Source organism: Salmo salar, chromosome ssa10 (genome assembly GCF_905237065.1).
Source record: "Salmo salar chromosome ssa10, Ssal_v3.1, whole genome shotgun sequence".
NCBI classification, from domain to species: Eukaryota; Metazoa; Chordata; class Actinopteri; order Salmoniformes; family Salmonidae; genus Salmo; species Salmo salar.
In genome coordinates this window covers 17,289,231-17,310,307 of record NC_059451.1, presented here as the reverse complement: position 1 = coordinate 17,310,307, position 21,077 = coordinate 17,289,231, and the positions used below count along the sequence as shown (strand labels likewise).

Genomic DNA, 21,077 nt, shown 5'->3' with positions numbered 1-21,077 from the left:
TGGAGCTGCCTTACTCAAGAAAGCAAATAAAAACCATGTTTGCATGCGGCTTTATTAACTTAATGATTATAAAAATGTTTTTTACATTATTTGCAAACTGATATGTGACTCGTATCAAGAAACTAGGCCTATTTCGCGCGTCATTACTTCACAGGAACGCCATTTGAACGTAAACCTTTTTTTAAAATCCAAATGCGTTTTTTGGCAGAAATACCTTCTGAAACGTGAACTTTCATGTGTCATAATAACAAACTTGTATGACATCTGTAAATACGAATACAATTGTTAATTTATGAGCCTAGTTGGCTTAGCCACGGAAAAAGACAGGAACCTTCCCGCTAGTCATGATTGGCTGAAATAATGAGTGTGCTGGACATGCCGAGAGAGGAGTTCGGATTGGTCTACAATGTAACACGCTTCTGTCTAGAATATGAGCTGGTCAGTATGTGTAGCTGACCAGCTCATATACTGCTCATATACATATAAGCTTCTCACACAGCTTTTTTAGAAAAATATCACATAGTAGGACTGCAAAAGTGTTGCGCTCCACTTTCTGGAGGACCAAGTTTTGAAATCAGTGGAATTAGAGTATGATAGCTAAGGAGATGGAGAACATTATTCCGTTTCATTACAGAAATGCAGACGGAGTCGAAAAGAGAACACATAGAAGGCTGTATAAAACACCTGTCTCCGGATTACATCTTCAAACTAAGGGCAACCATGACATCTGTGACAGAGAGGGAGAAGTGTCCATCCATGTATACGGGTAAGAGTCTAGCTAGCAACATTTTCAGATATTACAAGTTTCACATTTTGTGAGAAAGACGTTTTCATTTCAAGTTAAAGTGTACTGTTAGCTAGCTAGCTAATGTTAGCTGGCTGGCTAGCTAGCTAACGTTACGTGTATGATCTGTGTAGAGATATTATTTGTATCTCAGAGCCATTTGCATTGCTAGTTATAGCCTAAAGTCAGCTAGCTAACATTGAACCTGGTTGGTTAGCTACCTGCAGATTCATGCCGGGTAGTAATGTTATGAGTTGGGATTATGGTTAATTGTTTAGCTAGCTAACGTTACATGTCTAAACAAAAGACTCCACTATGCAAGTACCCATTTCAGTAGAATGTGTATAATGTCACTGCGACAACTGTCGATAGCCACAGTGAATTTACCAGCTACGTCTATCTACTCCGATTTCAGAGCACTGTCGTCTGAGTGTGCCAGACCGCAGAATAACTGACACATTTATGAACGCTCCACACTCGTTGAATATAGCCGGTGTCAGTAAACATTGACAAAAATGAGTAAATACAATTGTTTCCATCAGCACCGTTGCAGTCACCAAAGCTCTGGATAACACAAAAACAGCTTAACCAGTAAAATGGTCAGAGTGAGCTGTTCTCTCCTTTACAGTTGAAGTCGGAAGTTTACATAGACTTATGTTGGAGTCATTAAACTTGTTTTTCAACCACTCCACAAATTTCTTGTTAACTAGAGTTTTGACAAATCGGTTAGGACATCAACTTTGTGCAAGTAATTTTTCCAACAATTGTTTACAGACAGATTATTTCACTGTGTCACAATTCCAGTGGGTCAGAAGTTGTATACAGTAAGCTGACTGTGCCTTTAAACAGCTTGGAAAATTCCAGAAAATTATGTCATGGCTTTAGAAGATTCTGATAGGCTAATTGACATAATTTGAGTCAATTGGATGAAGACAGCTTGCCTGTGGAAATGTTGGACATTACATTTTTGCATCTGAGCTCTTAAGAGTGTGCAGCTCTCCTTTATTTTCAAGTCAATTGGAGATGTACCTGTGGATATATTTCAAGGCCTACCTTCAAACTCAGTGCCTCTTTGCTTGACATCATGGGAAAATCAACAACAAAAAAATCAGCCAAGATCTCAGAAAAAAAATTGTAGGCCTCTACACATCTGGCTCATCCTTGGGAGCAATTTCCAAATGCCTGAAGGTACCACATTCATCTGTACAAACAATAGTACGCAAGTATAAACACCATGGGACCACGCAGCAGTCATAGCATTCAGGAAGGAGACACGTTCTGTCTCCTAGAGATGAACGTACTTTGGTGCAAAAAGTGAAAATCAATCCCAGAACAACAGCAAAGGACCTTGTGAAGATACTGGAGGAAACAGGTACAAAAGTATCTACATCCACAGTTAAACGAGTCCTATAATGACATAACCTGAAAGACCACTCAGCAAGGAAGAAGCCACTGCTCCAAAACTGCCATAAAAAAGCCAGACTACGGTTTGCAACTACACATGGGGACAAAGATCGTACATTTTGGAGAAATGTCCTCTGGTCTGATGAAACAAAAACAGAACTGTTTGGCCATAATGACCATTCTTATGTTTGGAGGAAAAAGGGGGAGGCTTGCAAGCCGAAGAACACCATCCCAACCGTGAAGCACGGGGGTGGCAGCATCATGTTGTGGGGGTGCTTTGCTACAGGAGGGACTGGTGCACTTCACAAAATAGATGGCATCATGAGGTAGGATAATTATGTGGATATATTGAAGCAACATCTCAAAACATCAGTCAGGAAGTTAAAGCTTGGTCGCAAATGGGTCTTCCAAATGGACAATGACCCCAAGCATACTTCCAAAGTTGTGGCAAAATGGGTTAAGGACAACAAAATCAAGGTATTGGAGTGGCCATCACAAAGCCCTGCCCTCATCCTATAGAAAATATGTGGGCAGAACTGAAAAAGCATGTGTGAGCAAGGAGGCCTACAAACCTGACTCAGTTACACCAGCTCTGTCAGGAGGAATGGGCCAAAATCCCCCTAACTTATTGTGGGAAGCTTGTGGAAGGCTACCTGAAACATTTGACCCAAGTTAAAGAATTTAAAGGCAATGCTACAAAATACTAATTGAGTGTATATAAACTTCTGACCCACTGGGAATGTGATGAATGAAATAAAAGCTGAAATAAATCAATCATTCTCTCTACTATTATTCTGAAATTTCACATTCTTAAAATAAAGTGGTGACCCTAACTGACCCAAGACAGGGAGTTGTGACTAGGATTAAATGTTTGGAATTGTGAAAAACTGAGTTTAAATGTATTTGGCTAAGGTGTATGTAAACTTCCGACTTCAACTGTATGTCTGGAAGTAGCTAGCAAGCTAGCCAGTTAGCTTGGGTGCTGTTAGGTCAGAATGCTTGGATCGACCCTAGTTCTCAGCCAGAGCGTCCAGTGTGCGCTCTGAACACTCCGAGAGCGAAACACTCTGAATTTACGAACGGCCAGAGCACACTCTGGCGCTCCAGATTAAATTTACGAACACACCCGTTGTATAAGCCAGCCTTTAGTCTTGAAATCTTGGTTGTTTAGTACATGGCCTCACATGTGAATCCTTGAAGAGATGGCTGGGGCTAAAGCTTAAGAGGGTGTGAAGGATACAGAATGGGTGTGGACAAAGAAGAGCTCTCAAGTAGGTACCAAAACATTCAAGGGCCATTTTCTCAAAAGTGAGGTTACAAATGTATCAACTTTCAAAGAATAACTTTCCCATTGTTCCTCAACTGTAGTGTATGATATACACATTTCTAGCTTGGAGTCTCTACTTTTATCCAATGCAAAAAACACAATTAAAAATGTTGCTACATAAGACCCAATATAGCCGGTCGGTCACATATGTGACACGTATTAATGCCAAAATAACATGCAAAACAGGCTAAACAGGTGGGCCTCTGACCAAACTGCCCTGAATGACGGGTCACTACTGAATTATCTATGATTTCATTTCCCCCCCCCGTTTTTGTGAGAGATGTGGCCAATTTAGTTTGTTTCCCGGCGCTTCAACTGAAGGGTATTGCGCTACTCTGTTCAACTTGGCTTTCCATACAAATCCCTCCATTAAAAAAGAAACCTGTTTTTTGGTCGCTTTCTCATTATAAAAACCGCCATGGTGAGATGAATCCTACCACTATGTACGGCTTTTATGTGTGCCTGCGTCAGCCACATAGCCTAGAAAAACCGCCATGCATGCATCCAATTTATTTTGTCAGGCAAGTCCACATTATTCTCACATATTTTAGAATGTAATAATAATTTGAATATCAAGCCATTGGCAAGGCCCAAAGTATTCATTATTCTTAAAGTGGTAATAGCCTACTTTGACACTTTTCTACAATCACCAGAAAGAACTCAAAGATAGTAAATCCGTGTTTTCTATCGAGTGAGATGTGTGTAGATCTTTGTTTTGGTAGCACTGTGTGATGCACTATCATCTACTTCTACACATGGACACAGCTGTATCGCAGAGAAATGACTAGTTCTGGCAAAGATGCTGGAAAATTCTAGATGTGCGGCAGCTTGCGCGGTACAAAATGATTTACTATCTTTGAGTTTTCTCTGGTGTTTGTAGAACCACCTGCAACTGGATACTAACATTTATAAGATTTGTTTTCCAGAATTGATAACGAAGAGAGTATCACCAATACCAGTTTAGTTGAAGAATCTATGGCTGTATTTGTCTAGGCAAACCTGTAATACTGACGAATGAGTTTAGAAATCAAGCTCTGGTTATCTTATTACAGGGCACATTGGATACATTTTGCCCAGCTGTTTTTAGAGAAGATTGTATTGCAATGTATGCTATGTGTGTTGGATATGCTGTGTTGGCTAATATGCATTCTAGTATACATGACACACACACACTTGCATCTACATGCTTTTATGTGGGTTTCTATGCAAAGTATATGTTTGAATGCTTCTTTAAGCCCACAGCTAGTTACTTGAAATGAGACATATCAAGATTCAAAAATGTTATTCACTGACAAAGATGGCTAATGAAGCATTAGCCCCTCCTGAGCAGCCAAATTTACATTTACAGTAGCTGGCTAGGCTAGTAAAACTTACATTGGCTAGCTTTCAATAAATTGGCTAGGTGTAGGTAGTAGGTGTAGTTATCGCCATAGGCTACTTTGGGCCATTTGGTAGTTTCGTCTCCCCAGCTGCTCTCCAGCAAGTTGAAAGGACATATAGGCAAGCCGACAAGAATCAACTTTTTTAAATACCTAGACCGTTCGAGGGCAGCAAAGACTGGAAGTAGTTATACGACATATCTAAAACAAGCGAATTCGATAGAGAAACTTCTCTAGCTAGCCAGCCAACTACTGTCAGTGTTAGCAGGTCGGGTAACAAATTAGTGCGTAGAATAACTTTGTGACAGCCAAGTATATTAATAACGGCACGTGAGGCTGCAGAAAGTTTATTGAAACGGCAAAAAAGGGTCAGTAAGTTGCTTAGAATGCCGCCAAAGTTTGGCTAATTACATGGGAGTAAAGGCTGTACCCTACTCGGGGGCATGGCCACATTAATACTTTAATCCAGCTGAAGCAATCTGATTATATAGTGTGAGTTCTACAGTAGACCTAGCTACATAAACTGTATGTGTGTAAGCATCTCTCTGACAATGTGAACTTTTTGTTTACAACAACAAAAAGTTGGGGGGGTTATCAGCATTGCTGGCTTCATTAAAAACTGTCAATCTGATGTTTCCACTTCCCAATAACAGCACTTACAGTTGACTGACGAACTGATTACAAACTCAAAGACACCAGCAATAGTGCTGAGGAAAGCGGATGCCCCACACTCCTATGTGGTTGACCCAGGCTCAGCTGAGGTACGGAAGAACAAAACACACGTCAGAGCTCTATCAGATCTACCAGCCATACAGGCTGAGGAGGCCACAGACAACGCACAAAAAGAGGGGGAAGGAGAGAGAATGTTCACAGAGCCACAAGCTCGCCCAAAAAGGGATATGAAGCCACCAGAGTGGCTGAAAGACGATATTATTTGAATAGAATACATACTGTTGGGGACTGAAAAACATCCCCACAGCATGATGTTGCCATCACCTTGCTTCACCGTAGGGATGGTGCCAGGTTTCCTCCAGACGTGACGCTGGGCATTCTGGCCAAAGAGTTCAATCTTGGTTTCATCAGACCAGAGAATCTTGTTTCTCATGGTCTGAGAGTCATTTAGGTGCTTTTTGGCAAACTCCAAGCGGGCTGTTATGTGCCTTTTACTGAGGAGTGGCTTCTGTCTGGCCACTCTACCATAAATAAAGGCCTGATTGGTGTAGTGCTGCAGCGATGGTTGTCCTTCTGGAAGGTTCTCTCATCTCCCCAGAGGAACCCTGTCAGAGTGACCATCAGTTTCTTGGTCACCTCCCTGACCAAGGCCCTCCCCCAATTTTTTTTCTCAGTTTGGCCGGGCGGCCAGCTCTAGGAAGAGTCTTTGTGGTTCCAAACTTCTTACATTTAAAAATGATGAAGGCCACTGTGTTCTTGGGGACCTTCAATGCTGCAGACATTTTTTGGTACCCTACCACAGATCTGTGCCTCGACACAATCCTGTCTCTGAGCTCAACGGAAAATTCCTTCAGCCCCATGGCTTGGTTTATGTTCTGACATGCACTGTCAACTGTGGGACCTTATATAGACAGGTGTGTGCCTTTCCAAATCATGTCCAATTAATTGAATTTATCACAGGTGGACTCCAATCAAGTTGTAGAAACATCTCAAGGATGATCAATGGAAACAGGATGCATCTGAGCTCAATTTCGAGTCTCAAAGCAAAAGGTCTGAATACTTAGGTAAATAAGCTATTTCAGTTTTTTTGTTTGTTTATACATTCGTCAACATTTCAAAAAAAACGTTTTTGCTTTGTCATTATGTGGTATTGTGTATTAGATTGATGCGGGAGAAAAAAAATATTTGATCAATTTTAGAATAAGGTTGTAACATAACAAAATGTGGGAAAAGTGAAGCCGTCTGAGTACTTCCCGAATGCACTGTATATTTGTTAGCTGAGAGATTGTCCTGAGACATGCAAAACATGTCAACATGGTGAACTATTGCCCAGTTCCTGTGCTATATTTGGATGTGTGTAATAATCACTTTCCTTTCAACACAGAGGGATTGGCCTAGTCCCAGAAATGTCAGTCAGAGCATTGTAATGTGGGAGGCAACCAGTTTGCCTAGGAGGACAAGGATTGGCTTGAAACCAGAGTCTAAACACTCTCACTGACGTGAACCATGGACTCAAATGCAAACACTAAGATTAACCTGAAATACATACAATATGACTGTGTGATTGAACCACTGCATGACAAAGGTCCTTAATAAGCAAGATGAAGACGAAGAGCCTAATAGGTTGGGGAAAGTGTGCATGGCACCCAGCATCACTCTTACCTAGCTAATCAGCTTATGTGATTGGCTGGAAATTTCAGAGGGGGGAGGGAGCGTTTAACCTGTGTGTTACAGCAGAGGTGGTAGGCAGCTTACACTGGAGCAGCACTGTCAACACAAGAGAAGACTGAATGATGAGCACTCACATTGGCTCGGTTTGTAGGGAGGATGAGAGCGACGCACTGAGATGAGGATGAGGAACAGGAACAGGGGATCTGGAGTAAGGGAAAGGGAAGACATCATCATGATACACATAGTGGCTAGTATAGCCTAATGGCCATAAAGGCTTCATTCATTCATTAGGCTACAGCATGGATATCAATTTCATTCATGATAAAAGGGGATATGTTCAGTAGAAACGTTAGAATCAGAAATAGAATACATATAAAGAGAAATGTTGGTTCTTTATATCCAAGTTGTCTGTTAATGTGATGTAGGGCCAACTACTGCTACACCACAAAACCTGTTTTGTTCAATTCTCAACTTGTTCCTTCTGCAGTAAGTGATGTTCTTCCAGAGTAGGAGCAATAGCAGAGTCCCAATCCCCATGTTGCGCTACAAGGTGCTACCAACCCATTGTGCAGCACTATAGGAACAAAACATGAGGGAGAGCAGAGTTACTTACCTGTGTTCTGACCCAAAAAAAATTCTGACCAGAGATAATGAACTACACAACAGCAGTGCTAGCACCTCCACTTGGAAATGTCAAACAGGCAGAAAAATAGGGATATTTGTTATTTCAACTGATATCTTATTTCCACTTAATGCCAAAGTATATGGATAATTCAGGTGCAGATGGGAGCATGCTGTCCTATAAGTCCTACTTCCCTACAGGCAGCAGAAAATAAACAGGCTCTTTTAATACACCTGTGATGGAACATTTTAACTGGTGAAGAGACAGCCTTGAAAATGTTCATCTTGTCTTAGTGCCATAAATAATCCTTGGTTCCTGCCTGTGCTTGGTAAAGATATGAGGGGGCGGCGACATGACCTCCTCCTCAGGACCACCTGGCAGAACACCCAGAATATGTTCCATAAGTTAACTTCTTTGGGATCTGCGGGCAGTATTGAGTAGCTTGGATGAATAAGGTGCCCAGAGTAAACTGCCTGCTACTCAGGCCCAGAAGCTAGGATATGCATATTATTAGTAGATTTGGATAGAAAACACTCTGAAGTTTCTAAAACTGTTTGAATGATGTCTGTGAGTATAACAGAACTCATATGGCAGGCAAAAACCTGAGAAAAATCCAACCAGGAAGTGGGAAATCTGAGGTTTGTAGTTTTTCAAGTGATTGCCTATCCAATATACAGTGTCTGTGGGGTCATATTGCACTTCCTAGGCTTCCACAATATGTCAACAGTCTTTAGAACCTTGTTTCATGCTTCTACTGTGAATGGGGAGAGAATAAGAACTATTGGAATCAGGTGTCTGGAAAAATGCCATGAGCTCAGTCACGTGCACAGCCGTAAGAGCGAGCTGAGTTCCTTTACATTTCTAAAGACAAAGGAATTGTCCGGTTGGAATATTATTGAAGATTTATGATAAAAACATCCTAAAGATTGATTCTATACATCGTTTGACATGTTTCTACAAACTGTAATGCAACTTTTTTTACTTTTTGTCTGGACTTAGTGCATGCGCCTACAGCATTTGGAATAGTGAAGTGAACGCGCGAACAAAAAGGAGGTATTTGGACATAAATATAGACTTTATCAAAACAAAACAAACATTTATTGTGGAACTGGATTCCTGGGAGTGCATTCCGATGAAGATCATCAAAGGTGAGTGAATATTTATAATGCTATTTCTGACTTTTGTTGACTCCAACATGGCGGGTATCTGTATGGCTTGTTTTGGTGTCTGAGCGCTGTACTCAGATTATCGCATGGTGTGCTTTTGCTGTAAAGCTTTTTTGAAATCTGACACAGCGGTTGCATTAAGGAGAGGTGTATCTTTAATTCTATGTAAAACACTTGTATCTTATATCAACGTTTATGATGAGTATTTCTGTAAATTGATGTGGCTCCCTGCAAAATCACTGGATGTTTTGGAGGCAAAACATTACTCAACATAACGCGCCAATGTAAACTGAGATTTTTTTATATAAATATGAACTTTATTGAACAAAACATACATGTATTGTGTAACATGAAGTCCTATGAGTGCCATCTGATGAAGATCATCAAAGGTTAGTGATGAATTTTATCTCTATTTCTGCTTTTTGTGAATGCTCTCTTTGGCTGGAAAATGGCTGTATGTTTTTTGTGACTAGGTCACTGACCTAACATAATCATATGGTATGCTTTCACCGTAAAGCCTTTTTGAAATCAGACACTGTGGCTGGATTAACAAGAAGTTAAGCTTTAAAATGGTGTATAATACTTGTATGTTTGAGGAATTTTAATTATGAGATTTCTGTTGTTTTGAATTTGGCGCCCTGCAATTTCACTGGCTGTTGTTGAGGTGGGATGCGTCCCACATATCCCAGAGAGGTTAAGATAGGAGACTATGCCAGAGACATGCCGGAACCAACCCTATGAACTATGCCTATGTAACGTGTCTGTAACCAGTATATAAGAGATCTAACGGGACTGACCCGAGAGAGCTCCTGACAGATGTGCACTATGTTGCATCCAGTTTGTTGGAAGCTCTCCAGTTAACTGCTAATAAACAATTATTAATTTAAGATTGACTTCGAGTGACCCTGTGTAGAATTTCCATGACACACCTTTGTATATTACAAATGGGTTTAGTATTGCTACAGTTGGAAAACTTTGAGAGTAAGGTTATCTAATATGGGAGAGGAGAAATATGAACAAAACACACAATCGCATGAATGACAAAGCATGAAGGCGACGGTCCTATGCCATCCTGTCACGGAGGAGAGGACATTCATTTGCTCAGGACTCCCCCATGTTGATCCTGCAATCCTCATTATCCCAATTAGCTTACGTGATTATGATATTTCTATATTAACTTTTACCCAACAAATCCTTACACAACCTATCATTTGTTTATAAACAGCATTGTTTTCACCTAAATTAATTCATTGGTGAACACACAACTGATTTCACTTGCAAATTCAATGTAAGAAATTGCATAGCCCATCCCTAGTGCCAAGCCATGGTCTGTGTATTCATCTTTGTTCAACTAGCTATACACTTTATCCCCAGTAAATCTTTATAACATGCTCATTACCATAATGTGCAAATAATTTAATAATACATCACAATATACAATAATTAAATTCTCTAAATCTCTCTTCACAACAATCAGCTCAAAATGGTGAGTCAGCCACTGAAATGACTGTATTGAACACAATTCAGTTGAGAGCCCAGATGGGGCCTTGATGAATGTCGTGGGAGGAAGACAAATAGGTCTACTCAAGCCCTAACTGGTCTCCCCACATTGAGCATATCAACTGACCTGGGCTAAAATAAAATATTAATAGTGCACCATAAAATAAATAAAAGGGGCATTACGATATTTCATGACAATAAGTATGACCACATATTTTGAGAGTAGTGTCAACATTTCACACAATTTGGGGTAAAACCCTGAGAAAGATGGTCCAGTGTGGCTCAATTGGTAGAATATGGCGCTTGCAACGCCAGGGTTGTGGGTTCAAATCCCATGGGGAACCAGTATGAAAAAAAAGTACCAAAATGTATTCACTCACTACTGTAAGTCACTCTGGAGGGCATGTTATTTTCTTACTTTCTCTTTTAGATTTTTACGTTTTAGTCATTTCTAAAACGTAAAAATCTAAAAGAGAAAGTAAGAAAATAACATGTCATACGAGGAAACGCTATACAGCGATCACTCAAGAAACGCAAACCTAACACTTTCATTAATTATTAATAAAATGAAGGTATTCATTAATCAAATTAGAACTAGATTACATTTAAAAATCATAATACCAGTGTTCAAACAAGTCAGCAAAATTGTTACACAAGCCATACAACTATGGAGCTCAATTTAATATGGTTAATATGGTTATACAATAAAACTTGTGAAAATAAATAATTCATATGATACATTAGAATACATGACATGACATAGCTATACAAATTGATACAATTGAACATGCACCTACACAGTCCTCTCGGCCCAAAGTGATGCTAACGTGTGTGAGATAAAACAGACTACGCAGTATTACAGATTAAATTAGCTAATGTAGCCGAGAGGCATGCTGGACTAAAAAGTAATATGCTCACCTTTTGAATCAATGACAATATTCCTATTTATCAGTGAAGCTGTCCCAAATAAGTCATTTCAGTAACTCGTTGATTTAAACTCTCCATTTCAAGTGTTTGTAATTGGAAATTAAAACATCAGCCCACTGGTCGATGTTGATTGGCTAAAAGATTATGACGGGGGTCACAGAAACCCATTTCTTATCTGATTGGTTGCAACACTGTCAATTCTACCTCTATTTTGGTACACAAATGAAGCCTATTGGCCAGGAGTATGAGAGTTAGGGTTAAACAAGGTTGACAAATATTGCTACAAAATAACAGAAAAAGTACCGAGGTTATAATATATTCTTAGGTGTAGAATAAAACAATATAACAAGTAACTCCACATTTCTTCGTTTTTTTGTAGACGCCTTCCTTTAAAAAATATAAAACATTCTGCATGACATGCACACAACATTCAAAAGGAATTGTGTTCACAAAAGAATAAGTGGCACTGCAGTATACAACTGATTTCAATAGTGGAGAGATTAAATAAATATTCATCAAGATCATTTTATTCCGTTGCACAACGTTTCGAAACATTTGCATTTACGTCATTTAGCAGACGCTCTTATCCAGAGCGACTTACAAATTGGTGCATTCACCTTATGATTTGCTATTGTGTGCCCTTAATACATGACCCTGGTACTCACCTGTGGTGGCTAATGTGGCCGGGCCATATCCACATCACAGAAATTATGTAGGGCGCTAGATGCCATTGCCACCCTGTCACTGTAGGGTCAGGCCTAAAACTCGTAAAGAATAAGTTCCATACATTGTAGAGAATGACCCACCATGAGCATTCTAAGACATCAATATTGTCACAGGGTTATATTGTACATTTTTTGGTGTACATTTTTTCCATTATTGGATCAAATATTAAAGTTTGGAGGTAGAACACGGACATAACATATCACACAATACCATCAGAACAGCAGCATACAATACAGGGTTTAGTCACACACCCTCAGTTCATAATCAATTAAATTGAAAAACAAATGCCAATTGTTTGGGATATATCATTTAATAAACATACAAAACTGCAGTCATTAAAAATATATATAAGTGTACAAAACATTAAGAGCACCTTCCTAATATTGAGTTGCAGCACATTTTGCCCTCAGAACAGCCTTAATTTGTCAGGCATGGACTCTACAAGGTGTCAAATTGGCTGGACATCCTTTTGTGGTGGACCATTCTTGATACCCATGGAAAAGCTGTTGAGCGTTTCCCTGTTCAAAAGCCCCTTAAATCTTTTGTCTTGCCCATTCACCCTCTGAATGGCACACATACACAATCCATGTCTCAATAGTCTCAAGGCTTAAAATCCTTATTTAACCTGTTTCCTCCCCTTCATCTTTCTACACTGATTGAAATGGATTTAACAAGTGACATCAATGAGGGATCATAGCTTTCACCTGGACTCATCTGGTAAGCCTATGTCATGTAAAGAGCAGGTGTCCTTAAGATTTTGTACACTCAGTGTATATCTCTAACACTAAAAGGCAGTTACCTTTGATTCTGAAAATACAGAACTAAGTTCTGAATTCTTCCAGGCATGGAAATGGGAACAATAGGGAATGGCATGCACAACGTAAAAATCTTTCAGCATATTAATAGTACACTGTTCGGAGATACATAATAACAATGTAACACTGACGAAGTAGTCGCTTGTTGATGTGCATGTTACTCAATGGCATTGTCTAGAGGTGGGAAGCACGTAATGACGAGAGATATGGACCAGCTATCTTAAATTAGGCTCCTCTCCACGAATTCAAGTTCCACTGAGCTGAGGCACATCGGCAACTAAAGAATGGCAGTGGAAGTAATTCATTGCAGGTACTCATGCTTTTCCTGTTCAGAAAGATAATTAGTATAGTAGTAAGATAACTGAGATCGTCAATAGGAAAAGTGAGGTTATCTGCTTTAACATCTCAAATATAAACAGAGATTTATTAACAATTCTACCTTTGAAAACATTTGCTGTATCATCCTGATATTCCAATATACATTATCAAATATTCTGTTCAGGTGGATAACCCCATTATGTTCAGTGGTGTATCAATAGCCAGGTGATACAGTCCATTTGCATAGTCCAATTTGAGGCTGCGTGTGTGCATGTGTATAGCTTCAAAATGGTATTCTTCCTTGTTGGCTTCTGAGAGCACCAGCAGCATTCTCTCCTCCGTTCTCTCAGAGAAATACTGGCGTTTCTTGTCCCGTTAAAAGGCGATATGTAGAGGCTGGCATGGTCTTCAAGTGAATCTGTTCAGAATGCCGAACACAGCTATGAATGACAATATTTCTTTGACCAATTAATTTACTTATTGAGTAATGTTCTGTCAACACAGTAGGATTCATGAAATAGGATTCATGAAAGTAGGATTCATGAAATGAAAGTCAGTGTGAAATCTAGTGCTTCTGATCTGAGTTGGTGTTGAATTCCTGTCTCACCTCCCCGACTGCGTTAGTCAAAATGTGGATGATCTTCTCGTGAGGAGTGGCTACCACACTCTGCCCATTGATTTCAATGATGCGGTGTCCGACCCGGATGCCCCCTCTCTCTGCGATCCCTCCACGCATCAAACTGCAGATCTGCCCAAGGCAACAATAGGATGAGAAAGATATAAAAATACAGATTAAAAGTGAGAGTTTTGAGGTGAGTGAAAGTGGACAATTTTAGCTTGACTACTATAGAGTTCCAAAAATGGATGCCGTACACCTACTATTCAGTCTAAAATGCTGTTTCCGACCACATCAATTTAAAATTCACTTTTATCTTTATTCCAGACCATGTTCACTGTGATAAACGAAAAGAAACTCAAATGAATACTACTCACTAGTGACTGGACTGGGCCTTAGCAAAAAAAATCTAAATAATAAAAACAAATAAAACATGAATGTTGGATCCTGTTTGGGGATTCTGTCTGGCAGTTGTATCCATACAAGTTTGCAGAGTAAAATAATAAAGCAACTGTCACTTACAATCCCGTCCTCTACACTGAAGCCCAACTGAAATTTTGGGTCCGGTCGCTTGACAATTGCCATGGTGACAGGAGGGCAGTGAACGATACTGAGCTTCACCTCTGCTTGGTTTTTAAAATCCTTTTACAAAAACAAAAGTGGAAAATACATAATACAAATACTAGAAAGATGTCTGCAAAGATAAATGTCTCTGTCACCTTAAAGTATCTGTTCACTAACTGCATTCTGTGCTTCTTAGATAATGAAAGACATTCACAGAATGAGAGGAGTATTGTGTGTGTGTGTGTGTGTCCGTGCATGTGCATGGAATACATTTAACAAAACAACATTAGGAGACAAAATGCAACAACCTGCCATCAGGTCCAATCTCATGCCGAAATAATACCTGGAAAGCAAACATTTCCACCAATTCTTCTCCCTCTTTACATATCACACCCATCAGTCTCTATGACTTCAGCAATACAACACCATCTAGTGTACATTCTAGGAACTATACAATAGACACAGCCAAGACAGCTCACAGGAAAGAATGTAACAGGGACAGACACAGTCCCCCTCTTACCCGGATTATACTCTGGCAGGTGGCTATGGGGAGGCCCACCAGGCTAGTGCCATTGACTGACATGATGCGGTCTCCTATGCTGAGGGCCCCACAGCGTTCTGCAGGACCACCGTGGAGCAGGTTGGCCACCACCACCGTGGGCAGGATGGAGCCCCAGCCCGACTCCACCACAGCCATCCCCACTATCTCCCCGGGAGCCTTGGAGATGGACACCTGGACACAGACAGTAGGGAGATGGTTTAAGAGAAAGGGAGGATTTCATAGGTGATGTTCAGTAGGGAAACGCAGTAGCAAAACGTTTTGCAATTGAAAACAAAAAACGATGTTCTTATTGGAAAAGTTCAGGTATTACCTCACTCCATTTCAAAATGTTTTTTTCCCCCAACTGAACACAACATTGATGTACATTCCACTTAAGACACATCATGAAATGTATGGATCTGTTTCAATACTGTCTTGAGCAAGATAGGAAGTGCTTGTTGCATAGTGTACAACCAGCAAATATCTATTTGGTTTATGAAGGCCAACATTTAACTCCATGCACAACCAAATGTTAACATAAAACAGATTTCATAGGCTCCTGGTTAAATTGCCACTGACTGCTTCCGATACGCGAACATGAGTCAATTAGAGTAAAAACAGATGCTTATCTAGGCTAAAGGTAGGAGGAATACTGCGTTTGTAGGCCTACACTCAAAAGGAAACCCTGGCTGGTAATAACAACATGATGCTGAAATACTGAGGGGTTTCTGTACCTCTCTGATGTTATCTGAATCCGAGAAGTGTACCAGGTCTCCGTTGTAGTGCTCCTGGGTCCCCAGGTAGTCACTGTACTCGCTGGGCCTTAGCTCACTGGCCTTGATGCCGTTGGCATGCAGGAACTGCTGGTAGGCCACACCGAAGGCCTGGCCAATCGCCTGAGCGATCACCTGGGCCTGCACGCAGGAGAGACACAGTGAGTCAGTGGGCATGTTCAAACGTGTCCCAGCCTGGCAGGTAAGAGTACGATAATCCTTGTCATATAACAATATGGCAATCCTGTTCCTCCTCACAATCTTACAGAGCATTTCAAGTTGTCAAAATAGGCTGTGGCTAACCATCAAGATATGGCCCATTAGTTTACCTCAATCCTAATATTAAACCTAACCATAATCGTTCCCAAACTCTAACCTAACCATAACAGTAATGAACTGCTAATTTCCTCTTGTTTAACAACTCCCTGGCATGGAAAAGTAACCTGGGTGCCAGGCTGTTTGTTTTTGTGTTCAACAAAGCTCCGCTACCTATTTGCTTGGCAAGTACTGATGGCTCAAGTACTGTAGAAAAAGACTGGCACTGGGAATAAAAAAAAATATATATATATATTTTTTAAACAGTTCAACCTAATCTGATTATTTTCAACAACAAAAAACCCCCACAGAAAACCAATTGGACATAATGCTGTACGGTTTCTGCTTGAATGACTCACCTCGTCAGAGTTGAACACATGGCAGATCATGCAGCACTTTTTCTGTGGCCCGGGGGAGTTGACCCCAGCAAGGTTCCCCTCCTGGCCCTTACGGCCCCCGGCCGGCTTCCTGCGGGCCATCAGGACCACGATGCTGCCGATGTCTGCGATGTAGGAGATCATCTGGAGAGGATGGTCCATCATGGCCTCCTGTAGGTGGAACAGAAGGGATGAATGTGTGGAGGAAACATGCACTAACTGTTTACTAACACTTTCACGTAAATTAACTAACACGTTAATGTTACCGAGACAATGATTTTTGGTAAAAGAATGAAAAAAATCCATGATGGACCCATTCCCACTAGGTCAAACAACAAAGAGGGCTAGGTTAGTCTAAGGCTGCATTTACACAGGCAGCCCAATTCTGATATTTTTTTCACTAATTGGTATTTGGTCCAATCAGATCAGCTCTGAAAAAGATCTGATATGAAAATATCTGATGTAATTGGTCAAAATACCAATTAGTAGAAAAAAATACTAGAATTGGGCTGCCTCTGAACACAGTCTAACAGCACCCACTATATATCTAGACGCAGCCAGCCATTCAGAAGGGAGCAAGCTGACAAACTGACCCACTTTGATTCTCTTCACTATTCAACTGTACAGGACGAGTTTGACTCAAATTAGAGACACTGCTATTCAAGGAATGACCATCAACTACTTTGTCATCCATTCAAACCACGTCATGCTCGGCTGATTGTGTCAACAGCAGCAGTTGCCTACCTGTGTGTCTGCGCTGAGGACTTTGATGCGCTGAGTGGAGATGAAGAGATCCACCTCGGTCATAGGCTGAGACTCTCCGTCTGGGGCCTGGAGGAAGACAAGAGCAAACCTTTTGATGATCCTTTTTAAAGCAGATCACCCATTCTTAGCAGAATGGTCTGAGCCATTCTGCCACCTCTGGTCTATTGGCCCTCCCATCCTTATGAGAGGCCAGTTTTGCACTTATCCCAGTCAAAGCTCTTCTCTGTCCTGACACCCTAAGGAAGGAACAAGCTTCCCCCTAATGTCAGTACACTCCCAGTCCATCTTCCGTAACGTCTGAAAACCTACCTGTTCAAATAGAATCTTAAATAATCCCACAGCCCCCCCCCCCGAAGAAGAACAAACACCTTACCATTGCACTTGCCTTTCCTGCACTAACACTTGCATTTATCTTTTCATACTAGCATAGACTTTGCTTTACTTTATTGAGGAAAATGTTTACTTACTATGATCGTAGCAACACCCCATAGCAAGAAATATAACCCGCAAATGGTTCTGTCACAGCGTACTCTTACCCCAGCGGTCCGCAAACAACTGTGATATGGGATTTTTCTTACCAAGCGACCTTAAGATTAATGCACTTACTGTAAGTCGCTCTGGATAACAGCGTCTGCTAAATGACTACAATGTAAATGAAAACTCACTTTTATCCTGTCCACAGCCTCCTGGGACTGTTTCATTCGAGCGTTGGTGGAGGGGTTCTTGTCAGACTTGAGCTGGGTGGAGCCCAGGTACTTGGCCCCAAATATGACCCCATCCAGGAGGTCATTTGGGTCACAGGGGCCAGGCACTGACAGAAACGCAATACTATTATTATTTAGAGTCCAATGAGAGAAGCATAGAAGTTTTACATACAGCCTAAATTGAGATTACCGTCTTTATAGGGTGGGCGGTCCTCTGCGCCCTGTACATGAAGAGGTCAGTGATTATTGAACAAAGTGAAAGACACAGCTCATTTGAACCAATCATCAGCAAAGTAATATACACTAATAACACCAGCATTCATCATTGATAACCATATTTTAGCATGTCAAACTTACCCGATTACTGTTCTCTGCAGAGTCTACCTCCTCCGGAGCCTCCTCCCCTAACTTCATCCATACGGGCTCTGGGACCTCGTCCTCCGGGAAAGATTCCATGGAGTCATCCCTGTGGCGCAGCCGCCAGCTGTTCCCAAAGTGTTCCCAGAACCTTTCGCCATCCTCCTGGTTGTAGGAGACCGACACCACCGCGTCCATCTCCCCTCTCCGGGCCATGTAAGGAGGAACCTTGATGTCAGAGGAACTGGGCTGGGAAGCCCCTATCTCTGTACACTCCAACAGCCCTAAAAGGTCTCTCTGGTGACTCTCTGAGAAAAGCATCTCCGAGGCCTGTTTCGGGTTCTGCTCTGGGTCTGGTAGCAATGGGCTGATGTCCATCAACAGAGATGGGCCTGGAGGCTCAAATTCAGAGGGCTCAGAGAATGCTGATGGTGTAGGGTCAGAGGTTGAGTCCCTGGGGAGAGGGCTTCCTCCAATGACCTGAAGTCGGTTTAGCAGGTGGTGGATCTGAGTGTGGTCTTTGTCACCTGTTCTCCTGATCTCAACCTTCTCCTCCATCTCATCCCCCACCTCTCCTCCCTCTTTGCTAGGATCCAGAACCTGTTTGGTTGTCGTGTTATCCTCAGGAGCATAGTCAATTAGCTCCTCCTGGCTAACTACCAGAGAAGAAGCTGCAGTGTCACTGGTGTACAAGGGAGGTAGGGACTCACTTAATCCGTCCTCTAAACTGTCCACAGGGACCGAGGAGGGAGGGAAGCTAGGGTCGTCCATCTCTTCCACTGAACCTGCTTCACTAGAGTCGTCTGACCTCCAGTCCAGAGGAGGGGGCTCTATTAGGTTAAAGGAGTCCAGGTCTTCCGATTCAGGGTAAGAAGCCTTGGAAGCAGCTCTAGAGAACTGGCTTTGGCTTTCTGGCTCACCTACAGCAGGTCCACCACAAGCAGTGTTCTCCTGTTGAGCTGAAGGTGAGGAAACTGTTTGTTTCTCCTCGTTTCCAGCAGGGCAATTACCTGTCTCCATTTTGTGGATAAGAGCACGGATCATAGGCAGCACATCACCAGGTTGAAATGATGGAGACTTCACATACAAGCCCCTTTCAATGCCTAGTAGTGTGTTTCTGCAATTTATAGGGGTAACGGTCGGAAGTTGGTATTTTTTCACTGTGAAAGTAGACCGTTTTTGCATTCACCATTTCTTGTGCAGGGGAATAATAAGAGCGACCACTCTTTTTTAGTCACTTCATTGACCTATGTCCATCAAGATTACAGTGCTATTGCCTCAGGCTCAAAGTACATGCCATTGTCATGCGTGTCACCAATATAGAAAGTGCCCTTTGTGCATTTAGCCTATGACAATATGGTATGGTTTATTTGTATTAGGCTATTATGTGTATAATAACATTTGATCCATCTGTAACAAAATGACCAGTAAGAGCTGTAACCAATATAAAAATAGCATCATCAAAACATTGCATAAGTGATTATGATCATGGTGAGCTACTCGCTTACAAATAAATACAAGACTCCAATCTTCTGAAAATAGTTACAGAGAAAACATGTTATATGCTGGCAGTGCTGCTAGAGAAATTACAGTAGCTTGATTGTCATTGCAGTTTGGATCACCCGAGCTAATTTGCTAGCTATCTAATTTAGCTACCTATGGCAACTCAGCTATTTAAAGTCAAGAAGCATCACTAAATAAACTATCTTCCTGCTGGTTTGCCAACTACGAGACATTGAGGACAATATTGGCATTACCAACATAAATCTGACATGATCCAGATGCTCACCCGGTTCAATTCTGGATCCGATGACTGACAACTGCTTGAATTTAACTGTCACGGATGAAGTTTACTTGTTTGGGAACTCAGCAACAAAATATAGAAGTCAGCAATGTAAGTCAGCTAATAGTAATAGCTACAAATGTAACCGCATTTTGACAAGTACATTTGCAGGACGCTCATATCGTGTTTATGATACATAAAACGATGTCGTTGTTTCACTGCCGTCAAGCCGACACTCGCAAAACGCGGTCGACTCAACTCATCCGCTCTTCAGTTTCCGCCTGAATTTTGTTGCGCGAATACACCCCACTTTACGGTACCGCGTGTTTTCTGGTAGGGTGAACAGTGTCGGAAGCACTGTCATGCAGAGACAGAGACGAAATCATTGAAAGCAAACAGTTTGAAGCTACACTTATTCAGTCTTCCGTATTCAAAATTATACCAAACATTTTATTTCATTTTCGCGACTTACTAAAAATTACTTTGATATCACGGGTAAAATGAGGCTGCAATAGCCTAACGGTGGTGCTGTTCATGACATGTTAAATTGTCAAAGCACACACACACCTTCACAGCAAGATCGAAGTAAACTTGATATGTTTTTTTAGTAGAGAATTCATCCAGTGTGATGACCATTTCAAACCATACGATGCCAGCTTAAAATATGGGTTAATATAATTGGTTATTCTATATTACAGGGAACTTTTAAGTAAGATAATAAAACATTTTGTTGGTGCGGTTTCCGTTTCTCAAATTGCACCCTGTGTGGCTGGAGTAAAACATTTTTATAAATGAGTGGCAACTTTATCTGGTAGACCTCCAATTCCATGAAATAGACTGACCTGGTGAAAGCTAGGATAATTATTGCGTGGCAGTTTGATGTTGTAGGGTGTTTTAGTTTCAGACATAATGCCCATTGATACTGGTAGATAAATGTTTGAATGCCACATGATATCTGAACGTCATTGCCA

The 21,077-nt window shown here is 41.2% G+C and overlaps 2 protein-coding genes across 6 annotated transcripts in view; both read right to left on the bottom strand.

Annotated features, from left to right (window-relative positions):
* The window catches only part of LOC106613647 (AT-rich interactive domain-containing protein 3A), a 67,005-nt gene extending 55,464 nt beyond the window's left edge, over positions 1-11,541 (bottom strand). The window contains exons 1-2 of the mRNA XM_045687422.1: positions 11,444-11,541; positions 7,372-7,440 (exon numbers count right to left, since the gene is read on the bottom strand). The gene's annotated coding sequence lies outside the window, so the exon portion shown is untranslated. The remainder of the gene's footprint in view (positions 1-7,371; positions 7,441-11,443) is intronic.
* Positions 11,542-11,957: 416 nt separating this feature from the next.
* LOC106613646 (amyloid-beta A4 precursor protein-binding family A member 3) lies at positions 11,958-20,403 on the bottom strand. Of its 5 annotated transcripts, XM_014216129.2 has the most exons (12): positions 20,113-20,397; positions 19,832-19,855; positions 18,324-19,733; positions 18,157-18,187; positions 17,928-18,073; positions 17,242-17,328; positions 16,480-16,668; positions 15,767-15,946; positions 15,012-15,224; positions 14,450-14,569; positions 13,919-14,059; positions 11,958-13,729 (listed from the first exon to the last, which is right to left on the bottom strand). In XM_014216129.2, the coding sequence occupies exons 3-12, from the start codon at positions 19,506-19,508 to the stop codon at positions 13,658-13,660; spliced, it is 2,364 nt and encodes a 787-aa protein (XP_014071604.1). In that variant the 5' UTR covers positions 19,509-19,733; positions 19,832-19,855; positions 20,113-20,397; the 3' UTR covers positions 11,958-13,657. The 5 variants fall into 5 exon arrangements, 4 of the variants coding, with proteins under 4 accessions (XP_014071604.1, XP_014071603.1, XP_045543377.1 ...); XR_006756903.1 differs by adding an exon at positions 14,305-14,336 and having other exon boundaries at positions 18,324-20,403; XM_014216128.2 differs by lacking the exon at positions 19,832-19,855.
* Positions 20,404-21,077: the final 674 nt, after the last annotated feature.